Source organism: Thermobia domestica, chromosome 15 (assembly GCF_964235325.1).
Source record: "Thermobia domestica chromosome 15, izTheDome1.hap1.1, whole genome shotgun sequence".
Classification (NCBI taxonomy): domain Eukaryota; kingdom Metazoa; phylum Arthropoda; class Insecta; order Zygentoma; family Lepismatidae; genus Thermobia; species Thermobia domestica.
This window is the reverse complement of record NC_137468.1, coordinates 119909368-119927215: the sequence shown is the minus strand read 5'-3', so window position 1 is coordinate 119927215 and position 17848 is coordinate 119909368. Positions and strand designations below refer to the sequence as shown.

General features: G+C 35.7%; 1 protein-coding gene across 4 annotated transcripts in view; it reads left to right on the top strand.

Moving 5' to 3' along the window:
• LOC145671218 (BRCA1-associated RING domain protein 1-like) overlaps window positions 1–17373 on the top strand; it is a 230904-nt gene extending 213531 nt beyond the window's left edge. For 2 of the 4 annotated variants that reach the window (XM_081740096.1, XM_081740098.1), the window contains exons 9-10: window positions 3398–3519; window positions 16018–17373. In XM_081740096.1, coding sequence (XP_081596222.1) covers window positions 3398–3519; window positions 16018–16347 — 452 coding nt within the window. In that variant the 3' untranslated portion in view covers window positions 16348–17373. Of the gene's footprint in view, window positions 1–1263; window positions 1285–3397; window positions 3520–16017 lie in introns of those variants that run through there. The other 2 variants (XM_081740099.1, XM_081740100.1) reach the window with 2 other exon arrangements.
• Window positions 17374–17848: the final 475 nt, after the last annotated feature.

Sequence of the window (17848 nt, the reverse complement as noted above, 5' to 3'; positions counted from 1 at the left end):
ATTAAAAAAAAATCTTGCACCAGGAACAGCGAATACGTGCAAGTGTCTCACAATGACAAGTGCCAATAAGTGCCAATTACAACATGGAAAGCGAATACGCTCGGAGAATCGAAATGAGGATGTACATTTTGACCGGCATTTCGCACAGGATAATTTTAGAGAGTCGAGATTTATTCCTTCTTCTTGTATTTAACAACAGCTTTCCAACGATATGCTACTTGGCCTCCCTTGCCATTTGAAAATTTTGAGTAGGACCTCGTCTGGGACCCTGTGGAGGACCCTGGGACAAATATTTTCACTGTCAATCGACTTTTGAAATGATGATACACGTGTTTTCCTGTTTTGACATCTGTCTCGCCGTTTCAGATTTATGGGGTGGTCATAGACTTTACCTTGACGTTTATGCTGCCATTTTTACCGGCCACCATTTTGCACAGGCCGATTTTAGAGAGTCGAGACTTGTTCCGTATTCTTTCATTTCCTAACAGGTTTCCAATGACATGCTACTTAACTCCCTTACCATTTGCAATTTTTGAGTTGGACCCCGCCAGGAACCCTACGGGTGGCCCTGGGACAACATTTTTTGCTTTTATACATTGCACTTTTAAAATGATCAAACACGTGTTTCCCTGTTTTCGCATCTGTCTCACCGTTTGCAATTTCCAGGGATGAAAACGGACTTTCTGGACACCCTGTATATTCATATAACTCGCATAGTATATGCATTCGGGTGGTTCAAAAGTGATGAAGTCACAAAGGCAGTCACTTTAATTTTTACTTTTTTGTACATATATCTCTTCCCTCCCCCTCCTCAATGTTGTACCGTCAAGTATAATGACAAAAATTGTGCCAGGCCCGAACCTAATCTACAGTCTGTTAAGTAAGAGCGTGGTCGAGTTAATTAGGAGAAACATGTATTTGATAGCAAATCAAACCATAAACATACATCACATATGCGCAAAAGAAAAATGCCCGTACAATTAATAACGCGTCCAGTCACCCGCAGCGTCATAATGTCTTGGAATCTTCGAGGCATGCTTGAAACCAAGTGAAACGTGACTGGAATTTTGACTTTTTTAGTTACTGAATGAATGTTGGGAAGGTACATTAAGAGTAAACCAATGAAATCTAATAAGATAAATATTTGTTTTAATATAAATGCATTTTTTAACTATACACTGGTAATATGGCATAAGGCCAAGTTTTATACTGATATGCTTTTATTGATAAGTTTTGAAATGAAACTTATTTTTTTTTTTTTAGAAAATAGCATGGCAAACTTATAGGGAAGGTAGAGCAAAGGTGATGAATTTTTAGGGGCGAGCTTATACAGCCTGGTGTTTGAATACTGCTTGGCAAAAAAGGTACTTTATTTTAATTTGATGTAAACAATTTATGATTTTGTATTTAGCTATGACGAGAGAATTCGGAGAAGCTCCTTTGATAACAATTTAATCACTTTTGCCACGAGACTCCTCTCTCCAATGGTTTTATTCCAGTTTTGTTTTCCGGGTCCCTCCTTCCTGTTATACGGTTTTCATATATGGTTAAGGCTTTTTTTTTTTTTTTTTTTTTTTACGCCACCCACGTTAATTTCATCATTTTGACGTCACTCCGAAGTTCGTTGTTTAGGCCGACCTCATCAGAGGGGATGTTCTCCAAGCCCAGACTTATTAGGATTGAACCCGGCAAAAACTTGAAGACAAAGCGGAAGGCAGGAATTTTTGACTCTAGGTGTAAATACGGAAAACACAAACCTCAGGAGAACGTTTTTCTTAATGCTGATTGCGGGAGCTAGACGCGGAAAACAAGATTTAGAGACTCGTCTGTTTGTTAATCGGCTGCATAAGCGGAAGAGGAAGAGGTAAGGGACTTTTAGGACATTTGCCTTTCATGCTGGGTTTAATAACACAGAAAAGAAAAGTAATACAAAATGCTCTTCGAGCCTTTAGACTACATAAATCAATAATAAAAAAAATAATAATGTTTTCTTTTGTTGTGAATCCTCCGGGGATCGAACCAAGAGACCGGATCCTCAACACAAGTTTACCGCACATTCACGTGTAAGAGACCTCCAAATGCATTGAATTTGCGTTGACAGCTAGGTTAAAGTGAAGACCCGTTCGTCTTGAAGCTTCAGCTTGAAATATGATCAGACATTGTCAATTGGATTAGCGTCAGTAGACTGTGAGGGCAATCCAGTACCTGCACACCTTTCGCCTTTTTCCAGTCGCTGGAGAGTTTGCTGCGGTGCTTAGGATCATTGTCCTCCTGCAGTACACAATCTTAATTTTTTTTCGATGAACCAACGTTTGGCAGTCGGTAGCAAACATCTTTGATAGATTTGTAACATCTTCCGTGCATTTCAAGTGCCAGTAAACACGTGCAACGTGCCGAAACCCAGTTTTGAGAAACACCTCCAAATATGCACCTTTATGGGATGTTTCACCTAGAAGCAATATTCTTTTGTATTGCATATTAAATTTCATGTCCGTGATTATAAAGGACTTCTAGATGTCAGTAGGGATGATAATCTGAGATATTTGTCTGTAAAGAGTTTTCTTTTATTATTATTATTATTATTGATAGTATTTTCATATATTATTTATATTATTAATTAACTTAGAATTTTATTACAATTCAAAATTATTCGACATTCAAATAAAATAACAAAAGGCATAAATGAGGAATGGAACAATAATTGCTAACAGAATAACAGAAAAATATAATAATTTGAATAAAATTGTAACAATTGCATTAAATAAATTTATGAAACAATTGCGAAAAAATAATTAAGTCAGCAGGAAATATATTTCAATAGTCGAACCAAAGGAAGGGGTAGAAAACCATCTATCAACGGCATCATATGTAGTGTTACTGTCTGCTTTTCTACGCCATCCAATGATATTACACCTTATTTGTATAGTATGTCGTCCAGTTGTATAAATGTTCAGTGTTGTCCTTTGTGTTAGAGAAGAAATACCTCATGTAGTTCTTTTCCATGTGGTAAGGTGCCAAGAACCGACGACACGTTGCCACGTTGGATAGCAATAGATATGCGTTGAATTAGGAAAGATGTTGAACGAATATCTCCAATAACGATAGAAATGCGTCTGCCTACTTCTCTAATAAAATCAAGGCTTGCAGATCCCCAAGCACCACTAGTCTCGATGGTAATTGGAGCAAAAATAAATTTATCAAGGAGGTTGTTATATTTCCTTTGCTTTTCTACTTCTCTACGACTAGCAACAGCTCCAACATTCATAACAGCTAAAGGGAGACTTGAATGGGCAAATGTATCTGAACACGTAAATTATTGATAGTCTATTTTAAGGAGATGTAGTTTGCTTAAACATCTGTTTTCTATGTAGAAATTATTTATAACTGCACTTTCCAGGGGTACATCAGTGTATTATTTCAAAAGAAATAGTTAATGAAGAGGAATATGAAATTAATGGAACAAGAGGATTCCCAAACACTGATGCAGCGATGAAAGCTAGAATCAATATGCAGAAACAGGTTAGTATGGGTGATTGAATATAATGAAATATACATACATTTTATCCTGCAAATCTGAGAAGTGAGATAATTTAATTTTGGGCAGAATGAACTTTGGAGGTTCTTGAGAGGTTGTTAAATGTCACGGAGAAAGAAAAAAAATACAGAGTGCGGGTGACCACACTAAACTTGTCGCTCCAATCCCTTACTAAAGCACGTGTTGCAGTTATTGCTGAAACATTTATTGTGAATATGAACAAAATTATAAGGAATTTTTAGAAACCGTCCGAAGTAAACTTAGCCCCCAAAGTAAACTGTTGCTGTCCTTTGTGATTTAGAAGCGACTTATTACAACACATTTTGTTACTGAGGCGGCCAAAGCCAAGTATGTAACAGATTAATAGTTCCCTGGTTCGTGTCCCTAAGAGAATGCAACGAAATATGTTGTAATTAACTGTGCGTAGTGGTGGAAACCGAAAGATACCAAAGACAAATCTGAGTTATCCGCGGTGAGATGTTTTGGTTTCAGTGCGAAAGCATTCACTGGTTAGTATTATGGCCTATTCACATAAATTGTCAAACATCAACATTTTCAATGAATCTTGAATTTACATGCACAAATAGCTGCCTGTGATTCTTTCAGTTGCCAACAGTGACCAACAGTTACATTTACCATTGTGTAGAAGAAAGTGTTATATTCGCGAGTGGGTGAGTACCTACAGTGATTTAGAAAGATGTAACGCACAATGGTTTCGTGTGAAGTATGGGTCCTTTATATTATGCATTGGCGGAACTGGAAGACATATCGCTAGAACTTCAGAAAGGTCATACTACACTTTTATGTGACAATAATCTCTTAAAGTAAAAAAGTAGTGTTGGCATGTATGTGTTCTGATTCCTACCCAGGCAAATATTTTCAAATTGCTTTAAAATAACTTTCAGAACGTTACTTTACATCTAGCGAAATTCATGCAACACAAGTTTCGCATTGTTCTACTACTGGAGACACCATAAATCATAACAAATACACGGATGTGCTTCAAAATATCGGGAGTTGTATAGAACAGAAAAAGACCTCATGACCCAGAGATGTTTCGGTGGCAGTTCAATTAGATATTTTAATGTTTTTTTTTAAACTATCACAGAGAACAATCCAACAATGCATTCAAGGATTTAGAGGTGTTTATATCAGGTGCACATCTCGGGTTGAAATGTGAAGCGATTTACAACCATTGCTTGCTGTGGTAAATACATTAATTTTATCGGCAGGGGAGCGCGAACAAATTTTCATTTTTGTGATCGATATGCTGACAGTTTCAAGCATAACTCACTAACTTTGGACATAGTGTCACATCAAGTGCTTTTTAAAACAAACGGACCAACACTGGAAAACTTAAACTCCAGGAATTTGTCCGTTCTTTGATTGGGAAAGGAAGACACCATGCAAATGTTACAGCAAGTCACTCCACTCTGCGAGGAAAAAATGACATCAAACTTGCCTGCATAGAAGCTGTGGTGGTGCCTATTTCTCACTACTAGTCTTGTAGCATGTTTTTTACAAGTCATAAAGTATTATGAAGCGAAAACATTTTAATAATAGTAAAAGTAATTGCTAGGTAATAATGCTCATATCTCTTGGCGAGGATACATACACAATTCAGGTCCTCGCTCTTACTGAACATTCCTTGTGCCTCGCTATATTTACTTGGAGAAAATTACTCGTACTTTTATCACAAGTAGATATATTTAATTAATAAAGATATGAACATTAAAATAGTAAACACATAATATGTATAATCAAGTTATTTCACAGTAAAAGTTTGTATTTTTTCCACTAGAATTGTTTTACCCCAAGACACACTTACAGGTCAGGTATTCAAACACTGATGTCTACAGCGGGGGCATTTTTTTTTTTTTTTTTTTTTTTTTTTTTTTTTTTTTTGTAATCTCAACAAAGAAAAAGAAGAAGGCTATCCTTCAAGCTAAAAGAGAAACAGGGTCACTGACTATAAGCTGCTCCATCTATTAGAATTTGTTCACGATACTAAGTCTAACTGTTCATTTTGTAAGAAAAAAAGAAAAATGAATTCATCACCTCTAATTTGAGATTTTATGGTATAAGCAGTTGTAAAATGTTCAATTTTTAAAAATTTCACATCAGTGCTAAAAGACTAGTAGTTCTCAAAAATAGCTAACAGTGCGTTGGGCATATTCGATTAACTTGTACAGAAAAAAATACTTCCTTTTTTAATGTTCGAATAAAAACTTCATTTACATCATAAAGTGAAGTACTTAATGCCCTAGTAAAAGCAATTTTAAATTTCATTGGGCTAGAATATCCCAGATCGGTGCATGAAAATTAGAAGTGATGTGGAAAAGGAGTCGACTAGGGTATATGTTCAAGATACTATCCCGGTATTTACACGATGTAGCTGAGGATATGTAATGAAAAACTCCAGCTAAGATGGCCGGTCTCAGATTCGATCGCAAGATCTCCGAAATGAGATGCCAACGCTTTATTATTATTATTATTATTATTATTATTATTATTATTATTATTATTATTATTATTATTATTATTATTATCATAAGAACGATAAAAATTGAGTTGCCTACTGTTCGATCGAATTCAACAAGCAATCGAATTCATTAAGAATATGGGAGACAAGGGCAAGAAAGAATTGTTCTGACTCTGCAATAAAATATATGAAGCAGGAGAGTGGCCGAAAGACTTCCTGAAGACGATCATGATACCAATGGCTAAGAAATCGAACCCAAGAGATATGAGAATTATAGAACTATTAGTCTTATATCTCATGTAGCGAAAATTCTGCTTCGAAGTCTGAACAGAAGGTTATATGGAAGAACAAATGAAGAAGTTGAAGAAGAACAGTTCGGGTTCAGGAAAGATAAGGGCACAAGAGATGCAATTTGATTCTTAAGAGTGATCGATGAAAGGTTTATGGAAATAAAGAAAGAGGTGGTATTTATTGATCTAGAAAAGACTTTTCATGGCGTGAATTGGGAATTGTTGTAGGGGGTTCTAAAGAAATTTGGTTTGGAATGGAAAGATCGAAGACTCATAAGAAACTTCTATATGAACCAACAAATAAGTTTTAGAATAGGGAAAGAAATGACAGAGGAGAGTGCAGTTGGAAGGGGAGTTCGATAGGTATGCTGCCTTTCGCCAATATTATTTAATATCTATCTAAAATAAATAGTGAAAAAGAGCCTGCATGAAGACGGCATTTCAGTATAAGGTAGATTGATTAGATGCATACGATTTGCAGATGATACGGTGCTTGTTGCAGAATCTCAAGAGAAAATCAATAGTATATTAGAAAACTTGAAGTAGAGTTCTGAAGAATATGGAGTAAAAATAAATGTTAGAAAGACAAAAGCCATGGTGATTGGAAGGAAGGAGTCGGTGTCAAATATAGAAGTAGGAGGAGGGAAATAGAACAGGTGACTAGTTTTCGATACCTGGGTAGTTTTGATATGAAATGTGAACGTGAAATAAAAGCAAGGATAGGAATGTTGATAGTGGGACCTTGAATAAAGGGTTAAGAAAAAGATCCATAAAATGCCCCATGTGGAGTATTGTATTGTATGGGTCAGAAACATGGACATGGTACATCCGCAACTAACTTGACAATCACAGCTTCTCACTTTTTGTAGACATATAAAGCACATGTACATTATCAGCCTCCAAATTACTGTCACACTCTCCTTCCATCGACATTACCTGAACTTCGTGGTCGAATGCTCACATAGAAATATTCTCTCGCACTCGTTTTGTTTTCATCAAAACTACTAGCATTGGTTGTCTCGCGCCTTTGCATCCTACACTTTATGCTCACTTTCTACAGGATACACGAATATTTGACTTACTTAAATATTAGATGCTCTCTTTGCTAATGGAATAAAATGATTACATTAGTAGTTACTGGAAGTGTCTCAATACATCACGTGTTCAATGTGGGCACTTTTAAACTGAATAATCTCTTCACATGTTTCTTACCACTACAAAACATATAACTGCATAACTGCACTATTCGAGCTCGAATTTCCAAAACATTTGGGGTGTAACCGCTAGAGTCTGTCCTTTAAGTGCCCTCGCAGAAAAAAAAAAAAAAAAAAAAGTAAAATGAATTTAGCTAAAATTCGTTCCCTACAATACAGACAAACGTGCGTATTCAGCCATTTTTGTCCCCATAGTGCAGGATTGAGATAAGTTTAATTGTCACGCCACGCCTAACGATAGCTTTCCGTGACCGTGACTATTCGTATTTCTAGGGTGTTTGTGTGTTGATTTAAATTTAACACAAAATATTTTTGCCATACTCTAACAATTACATGTGTCCACTATTTGTGCGTCAGCTGGTACATGCGCAGGACCCGCCTACTTGCACTCTCTGTGATCCATGCACACACTCTGTGCTTCATAGCATGGCACATTACACCACACCTCTCTTTATTTTCTAGCACACACATCAACTGCTGTTGTTTAACATTTCCACGATACGGGTCTTTCCTTCCAGTCATATATATAAAAGGGCTGGATAATTCATTCCTTGCTTTATGCACAAAAAGACACCTGTTACATTCCGTCGATGTAATCACCCCCCTATTTCTACCACCGCCTTCCACACGTGTAGAAGGCATCGTACACTATCAGCTCGTCAATCTTTGTTGATGTCCCGCAGGAACAGCTATATGGCACAGCTGTTGGCCTCTCATGTATCGTAGTTCTTCCCATGAAGTGATTCCTTTGTTTTGGCGAAGAAGTAATCACGATATCCTTGAAAACATTGTTTTGGATTGCACCCACGTACCACTTCAATCTTGATGCACGAATCTTATTAGTCTTTCCGAGACATTTTCTGGTGCTTCCATTTTCCTCTGCTTGACGGCGCTGCTGCTTTTGACTGAATAACTTATAGTCCTTACCACTCGCCATACTTCATCCCCTCAAATTTCCTAATAAGCTACGGAACTCTTGTAGTGCTGAGACAGGTCTCTGATATCAAAAGTGTTGCTACTACTTTTAACTCAATCTATTTACTATACACAATGAAACCTTTACCATGAAATCCCATTGTTCTCGTTCCATATACATCATTTCCGTTTAAGACAGATTTGTGTTGCATACAGGTTATATTAAATTATTCCGTCAAGTATTTGACGAAGGGCCGTATCTCAAGATCCCACTTTTTCAGGCATAAAGAAATAATTAGTACGTAGACAGGTAAGTAGATGAATATGTAATAACTCGTCACCTCTTCCAGATAATAATAATGTGGAATATGTGATCAAATTATTACATATTTAACTTTTTCCTCCTCTGTAGAATTATATTTCTTTCTTTATGTCTGACAAAGTAATATTTTGAGATACGACTCTTCGTCATCTAGTTGACGATTCGTCTTTACGGTTGGTAGGTTACTTTTGGTTTGTTTGTTTTCACTCTTTACGAGATATTCAGGTTCACCGCCATTACTGTCTTTTCTCGCATTTAGGTGACATTCAGTTTGCTTTTCTTTAACTCCGCTCCCTATGGTCCACAGCAGCTTAAATTTTTATGGTCTCTATTTCTTATCATGCTCATCAGACGTCGTATGCTTACATCGGATTTGCGTGAGAACTATATAAACCTTTACTTCTAAGTCTCATTATCATTAGTTGACTGGGATTGTGGGCACAAATTCTCTTTAGTGAAAGGAAGAAACACGATCAAGTATTAGTCAAACACAATCTCCATATGATATTTTTTTCCTTTGGAACTTACCTGGACCATGGAGAATGAAAACGAGTTCAGTTCGTAGGAAACGACAAAGTAAACAGTTCTTTGAGCTTCAGTATCTGGCCATCATTTGATTCATTTACGAATAGCCCATGATTGGATTCTGTGAAATTCTACGAAGATAATTGTGTGCCTAAGACAGTAGGTAAACTAAAGGTAATCTAACAAAACATATTAATAAAGTTATTCTAAAATTAAAGCGAATTGTAGTATTGATCTTCGGTAATTCCTTACTGGGCAGAATAGTGCATGATAAAAATGGAAATTTTATGGTTAAAATGAGTGAGTGTATATGAAGAGGATTTTCTAGGCTCTAGGATATTAATTTCCACGGACAGAGCATGTGTGCACAATGCAGGAAATCCTTATTTTATGTTTATAAGTGTAATGCTACTAGAGTTAAAGTTAGTGTGATCATGTCGAATACGACTGCGTAAAACACTAATTTCCACCGTCTGAATATTTCTGCACGATGTAGGAAACTGAATTTTTGTTTACAAGTATGAAGTTACTAGTGTGAAACCATTACAACTGCTCTAACCTATCTCAGTTTATGCGATATCAAGTGTTTTTACACTATCTTTGTTTATTCACATATACTCGGTTGCTGACGCATCCCCGCTGCGGAAGCACGTTGAACGTTCTTGTACTGATTCGGTTAGATGGCATTCTTACTTTTAATGGCTACCTAGCGTAAGTTTGTATTGTGTTTTCTGCACAGCTGTTTTCATGGCGTACGTCAGGAAGTGTATTTATAGCCGTAAGTACACATTTGTACGCATATTATTAATCGATACATAAATAATTAGGCATTCGGCACGGTAATAACAGTCCAGAACATACGTTTAACAGCCCACGGTTATGTCTGTTAGGCTAATAGAGACGAATAATGATTGAAATCTAATTATTGGGAAATAATTTATGGAGTGAGAGTGTAGAGGAAGACGGAAATCCTTGATAAAACTCAGACACGATGTGTCCACCTCAAACTTCCATGGTATGAGTTCGAACGAGGTACCCCTCACACCAGAAATGAGATCTGTATTACTGAGCCACCTTTCTCCAACCCACCCCCTTCCATTTTGGTTTTAAGAACTATGTTTTTGATATACGTATCGGTCAAGTTAACACTGCGATAAATCAATGTAGAAAAAGTATTGATGCGCAAAGTGTGAATTTCATAAAGTTTTCTTCGTTCAAATACGGTAAAAACTTTCCTTAGGTCATTTATTCTGAACTATGGACCTCGTCCCTCCAGGAGTCGCGTATAGATTGTTCATGGGTCGCCGTTAAAGTGGTTTTTAATACATTTTTTGTTTGTAAGGAAGAAGAGATTCATTGGACTAGCAGAAAGGAAGTATTAGTATTTAAAAGGATGAAATTTACTGTTCCATCTTAATTGTAAGAAAATGCAATTGAATGAATAGCGTATAAAGACATCAAGTAGATTCGATTTTCGAGTCTTAAGGATCATTAGTCGTATTGTGGATAACGACGTGATTCAGGCAGTTTTCTAATAGTGGAGAGACAAGGAAAGAGAATTCCGCGATGTCGATGTGAAGAAGCCTATTCCCAATTGTTAAAAACATGTAGTGACAGTGAGTTGCGTCGAGAAGTAGTATAGGTAAGTTCAATTCATATCGTTGAACTCTAGTCTATGTGAGGATATTTACTGGGGATCATTCATATTAGCATATTTCACATTATGATATACAGCATGTGGTAGATGTTTTAAGATTAATTCTACAGGACCTACGTAGTCAGCAATAGTGAACTAACTTGTATAAACTGCTTCATTGATTCCCAGTAATCAATTAAGTAACAATTTCTTAACCTGTAAGACATTCAGTGAAAAACATTTTAACTTCGGAAGGAATTGATTCAGGAAGTCAGTGAAGGATTCTCAACAGTGAATGCCACCTATAATTTCTTGGACGGGGGCAAGCGGAGAAGGATAAAATTGGGGGAGGCAACAAATTTTTGTATACGAAAGCGCGTAGTTTCGTATAACTTGACCTACATTAAAATACATGTCTGGGGGCATTCGTCGTCAACGGTCGCCGGCACTCGCCCTCCTATCCCTCCTCTGACGTTGACGTGATGACTCTTAACTTTCTCATAGTTCAGCGCATCGCAGAGGTATTACCGCAGAAAAAGTAGAAGAGTGCCGCGAAAGAAACATGGCTATGAAACTTCAGCTAGGGAAACTTCAGGAGTAAGAGAGAGAAAGACAATCAAGTAATAGTGAAGGTAAAAATTTAGTATAATACGAAGTTCTCTAGTGCATTAATTCAGAACTATTAGTACACCAAGTTTAGATTCTCATTTGAACAGAAGAAAAAAACTTGAAGTGGTAGATTGTTCGTAAAGTATAACACATTCCTAATTATACTTACGAAAGCTTCAGCTACGCATCATACACATTTCAATAGTTTTCGTAAATGATAAGTCATACACTCAAAAGGATGTATCCAATTAGTTCTTCTTCCTAGATTTTGTTGTGTACTGAGGCAAAATAGATCAGTCAGTCATATGTATCTCTCGAATTCTAACAGTATTCTTCTAACTTGGACTATGTACTATGTTATTTGTTGAAATATTGTATTTGATTGTTGTTTATTCTCCTCATTCAACGTTTGATAAAGTACCCGAGAAATTCTCCAGTTTTAGGGAGGTTAGTCTTGCATCATCTTCAATTGTGCATTAATGGCATCTACGATTAAAAATAATGTACATTCCTTTTTCCTGACTTGAATCCAACATTTTGTTCTCCAGTTATGGTTGTTTGCATTTTTCCGAAAATTTTTCGGCTAGTCATGGCGCTGAAAGAGAGCCAGATTGGTTTATACTTTTCGTCTTATCTTGGTGCCGAGAATCACCTCCGAAACGTTATCGGTGTAAATGATATTCATAGGCCTCCCAGACGTCCCAGTTTAGCCGGGACAGTTCTGAATTTACATAATCTCCCCCTTCCCCCCTCCCAAAAAAAATCAAATCTCCAAATATCTCGATTTTTCCTCCAAACCATAAGTTAACATAATTGTTAGAAAATTTGGGAATACTGTCACAATATTTCGAGCAGTGATAATATTAAATGAGAAAAAGCAAAAAGGCTACTACTCACCGCAAAAGAAAATGTAGAAGAATTTTCATCTACATGCAACAGGTAGCGCTTTCGGAAAGATAGTGCTTCCTTCTTCGGCCTGTTAAAGACTTAAAAAGGATTTAAAATCATGAAGGAAGAGTAAAAAACTGGTTAAAAGATTAAGATATGTAAAAAAAACAAATCTTCTGTCAAACATTGAATCACACGGGAATAGACACTCACTGACATTGTACACTGCTGTTAACTGTTTTCTGTTCTTGTTTTCCAAGTGGTGAAAGTAAGTAGTGAAAAGATTACTTCAAATGATATTTATTTCTTCTCTATCCAGATTGAGTATGGGCCTTTATTTATGAATATAGTGATTCTTTGATTTTTTCGTTCTGTTGCTGTTTTAACTTTTTCAATTAAACATGATTCCACAATATGATGGTTATAATCTCTAAGATGCAGTGCTAAACCGGACAACTGTTGCGGGTTCCGAGATTTCGAGGTGCGAACGTGTTCAGTTATTCTAGTACAAATGTTCCTTTTTGTTTGACCCATATGTACTTTATAACACTGACATTTCACTCGATAGACACCACTGCTTTGTAAAGGGTCAGTAAAAAGTGCCTTAAAATTGGTTACGTATTTATCTATAGATTTCGGAGGAACTTCTGAAATTTTGATGTGTTCTTGCAGAATGTTCTTAATTTTTGCTGAGAAATGTGAAACCAAAGGGATACCAATCCATCTGTCAGTTGCGGCATCTATTGTTGATTGATGGTGGGTGCCCAAGATGGTTGTACCTGTTTGTACCGTTTTAACAATAAAGATTTTTGGAAACCATTTTCTTGTCCAGTTTGTAATATATGTTGTATTTCCTTGATGAGATCCTCAGAGAGGTCTGGATAGAGGGAAAATAAATCATTGGGAGTAATCTTTTCACTACATACTTCCACCATTTGGAAGGCAAGAACAGAAAACCCTGAACAGTAGTGTACAATGTGAGTGAGTGTCTATTCCCGTGTGATTTAATGCTTGACAGAAGATTTGTTTTTTTACATATCTTAACCTTTTAACCAATTTTTTACCCTTCCTTCATGTTTTTAAATCCTTTTTGAGTCTTTAACAGGCCGAAGAAGGAAGTAACATTTTCCGAAAGCACTACCTGTTGCATGTAAAAGAAAATTCTGCTACATATTTTTTTTTCGGTGAGTAGTAGCCTTTTTGCTTTTTCTCATTGAGAATTACTACTTTTCGTTGTCATAGACACTCAACTAATAAGAATAATATACTCTGTCATTTAATTTTGATGAGTGTTGACCTATTATTTAATTAATTATGATATTTTAGCAAAAGGCACACGCATAACTATACTGTCAATTTTCATCTTGTGTCCCTGCTTTTAGCGTAAATTTTTATACAATGCTTCCAGTTTTTAAATCTGAAAATCTGTAATCTCTAGGTATTTAGTCCTTAGGAGCTTTTCTGTGGAAACATGCTTTCTCTTCAGCGTTTTAAAGGCTCATGATGAAGAATTCTGTTGGTACGCAGGAACACAATCTCGTAATAAAGGACAGCGTCGTAAAATATGAGATGCATACAAATCTTACATATATAGTTTTATGATGGTATCGTTGTAGTATTTAAGAAACAAACTCCTTAAGTTGTTAAATTTCATTTAATTTCAAGAAGTATAACCTATTTCAAATTGCGAGATAATACACTTTTGGAAAGTACAATTAAGAAAGTATACGAAGATGAAGGTATACGTAGATGAAAAAGAATTCCTAGCTGTAATTAATAAATACGTTTGTATTTAATGATAAAACTAATAATACTGGTACTACTTTTACAATAAAGAAATAAATTTGATTTTAAGTTGAACGTTCTTTTCATTACTGAATCTACGTAAGACGTGAACCTAGAGTTTAACGTGGAATCCGAAGTACATAAAGTCTCATGGAGAATCAAAACATCATCTTGTGTGCAAAATGTATGTGTGTGACGTAGCCATGATAGAGTTCTCTTGTCATAAGGTATAATCATATTATTTAGATACAGGTAGAATGAAGTTATGCTTTAGGTTTTATGTTACTTAAACTTTTACTTTATAATTAGAGTTCTATCTAGCCTTGGGTATGAGTACTTTGATTGCAATATTTCTTTAATTATCGTTACTTACTATTTCTCAACTTAAGTCTACAGCAAGTAATATTTAAAAGTGAAACAAAAAACAGAAAGTTATTGTGCAATCATATGATTTTATTTATCAGTCATATATAGCCTGTCATGCTACTCCTGCTCAACTTGATCTTTATTGATAAGCGGTAGCTATGAACTTGGAATCGGGTAGGCGCTCTGGGGGATCACTTCGCCGTCAATTTTTGGGTCCATGACATTTGGGCGCGGCCGTTTGGGCGCAAAACCTTTTATCCTAATAGATTTACCTACCTACATATGTTATAATGTATTTCATAACTACATTCCGGATGTTTAGGCACTAAAATATGAAAATAGGCACTGGAAATTTCGAAAAACTTCCATAAATAATTCTGCAAGAACTAAAAATAACATCTTGAACACAGCGAAGTTTCTGCACATCATGCACAACTTATCTCTACCAGTTGAAAAGAAATGAGAAGAAATTGCAGGAAACTATTAACTATCCGGTCTCCGTACAATGCGGCTTATTTTTAAAAGAATATTTCTTTTTTAATAAAATAAGACATACGTAATAAAGACATGTAATTTGTGTAAAAAGACGTACGTTTTTCGTTAATATTTAGTTATTTTAAAGATGTGACTATATATTCATACTGCACTATGTACTTAATTTTTTGATTCAGACATTAAATTTATCTTAAAATGTGTCCAATACTGTACATACTTTCATTTTCTATAATAAATTATCAAAATGTATGGTACAAAACATATTGCTTATTAAGTACTGGCCTGTACGAAGAGGTCAGAAAAAATGAATAAGAGCTAGTTTTGGAATAAAAATGGTGTTTTTAATACTATGTATAAGTGGTTTAGGAAATACACGCAAGTATATATTGAATGCTTTTTTGTTATATGATCTGCCCATTAGGCCGGATAGTTGATACTGTATTGTATTAATGGAAATTTATTTTAGATTTCATAAAAATAAGCAGTTATAGGCACTAGCTATACATTGAAATAGGAAGAATAGGTCAAATAAAATTTACTGTAGGCAGCCTGAGACACCCCAAACCAAATTTTTGTCATTTATAATATATCTAACGTAAAGGAACGATACGATTGGGCGGCATAAGGAAAACAGCATTATTTCCAATAAGAATATGGAATGTGTGACAGAGTTCTCGATGACCAGTCAAGAACGAACAACCACGCCGAAACAGCTCATCGTGGACTGTTTTCCGCCCAAACGGCCGCGCCTAAATGTCTGCGCCCAAACGCTCTGCTCTGTAATTTTTAAAGGGTCACTAATCGTGACTACTCTTCCAGAACATGATTACCAGAAAAGTCCCCGCATGTCCTTGTTCAGGCGTATCATATTTTTAATAAATATTTATTTCACACATTATTTTTATTACATTAGTGCTACTATATCAGTTTACTAATTTCAACATTCTTTTCTTAGCTGCCTGGTCTCTTCAGTGGATGCCACATTTTCTTCTGGGGAAACTTTTGCCAACCTTTGAACAAGAACCAACTAACGTCGTTAGTTCGGAGTGGAAATGGAATTGTATTAAGACGAGAACCTGATGCTGAAAACATCCCAGTCTCTGAACGTACTGTACCATATCATGCAAATAAAGATAGTCCTCTTGCCAGATGCTCCCATTTTATTATATATCAAGAAGGAAAATCTGAACCTGAACTTAAATATAACATGGCTCATATTAAATCTTTACCAGTAATGTGGTTTGTAAGCTGTATCCTTAATTTTAAAATTGTGGATCCACTTTAATAACTTTCTTGGCGAAGGAATGATTTAAAGTTGCTTTTTTAATATTGTGTGTGTGTGTGAAAGTGTAAGTGGAACTTGTTGTTCCACTCGTAGGCTGTTAGGACAAGAAGATAAAATAATGTGAGGGAGAATTAAGTGGAAAATAAATATAACCGCTAATCACACGATTAATGTAGGACGGAGGGAAAGATTAGCATTTTAGCAAGCAATCCTAATATCAAGGAATCTAAGGTGGTGAGTACAATACACTCCAGTTCTCTGTTGACCAGCTGCAGTTACTGGTACCAGAAGCAATGCAGATAAAATTGCACTTTGCTTTGAGTCGCTTACCAATATTTTTACACTATAAAAGTAACAGAGTGCAGTGTTTTGTCCTTTAAATACCAAAGAAAGTTCTTTTGTCGACATCTGTTGATACATGAGGATAATGTGCAGTAAACACATGGTGGAATAATTAGCATGAAGCAGGTGTTGTTTTCAGATTGGGAGAAGTTTTGACGATAAGTGAATTTGTTATGAGAGAATCTTGGGCAACGTCTGTTCCCCCTACATTTTTATACAGCACTGAAGAATTTTCTGCAGTGAGAACAAAAGAAACGAAATTTGTGTTTTCTGTAACTATAATGCAGTTGACGAGAATTGTGCAGTCAATCAGTAACATTGCAACAAAGAATCGTCTCACAGCAGCTTCATCCTGGCGACCTAAGACGTTGAGATTCACTCTGTCTGCTACAAAGCTAATTTTCTTTCTATATACTGATCACGTGATTTAGCGGCTCTTTGTTTTCCATTCAGTACTTCCAGTCTGATAGGGTGGTTACTTTTTATCCTTAAGTTCACTAGTGCTAGCTTTCAGTACATACTCGTACTCATTATCAATTGGCTTTCATTGCCTTTATTGAAGGAGCAACCGTACGTGTTGTAAAAAATTCATATAATACAGTATAGATATACATAATATTAGAATAATTATAGTAAATATTTTACAAAATATTCATAAAAGTAAATAAATGAAGTTAAACACGATTTAGTTTTATTTTATTAACCTGTCTCCATTAAATGCACTGAGGATGTTCTTACACCTCTTTATGTTCTTATGTGATTTCGGATGAAAATCAACCTTGATCGTGAAAACAGGGCGAGGCTGTTTTGAAGTTATAAGAAGAGGGGATAATGGAATTTTAAAATTACATTGTAAGAACAATGTAAGCTAGCTGAAACGTGTTTTATGAAATTCACAGTTGGATATTCAGTGTTTCCAGTTCCTGTGCTTAGGAGTAGTATATGCGTAAAAATGTGTGTGCGTGTCACCCAGAGTGCTAATTAGGTTACTGATATTGGGGGCAATAAAATGAGCCCAACAGGACACAGAGATCTGAAAGTGCGATAATTCAGAATGTGATAATGACGCTCTCGTTCTTACTTACGCACTCACTCTGTCACACACACAATATTTACTTAATAAATTTATTATTACCTATCTGACTAGTTCTTGAATTTG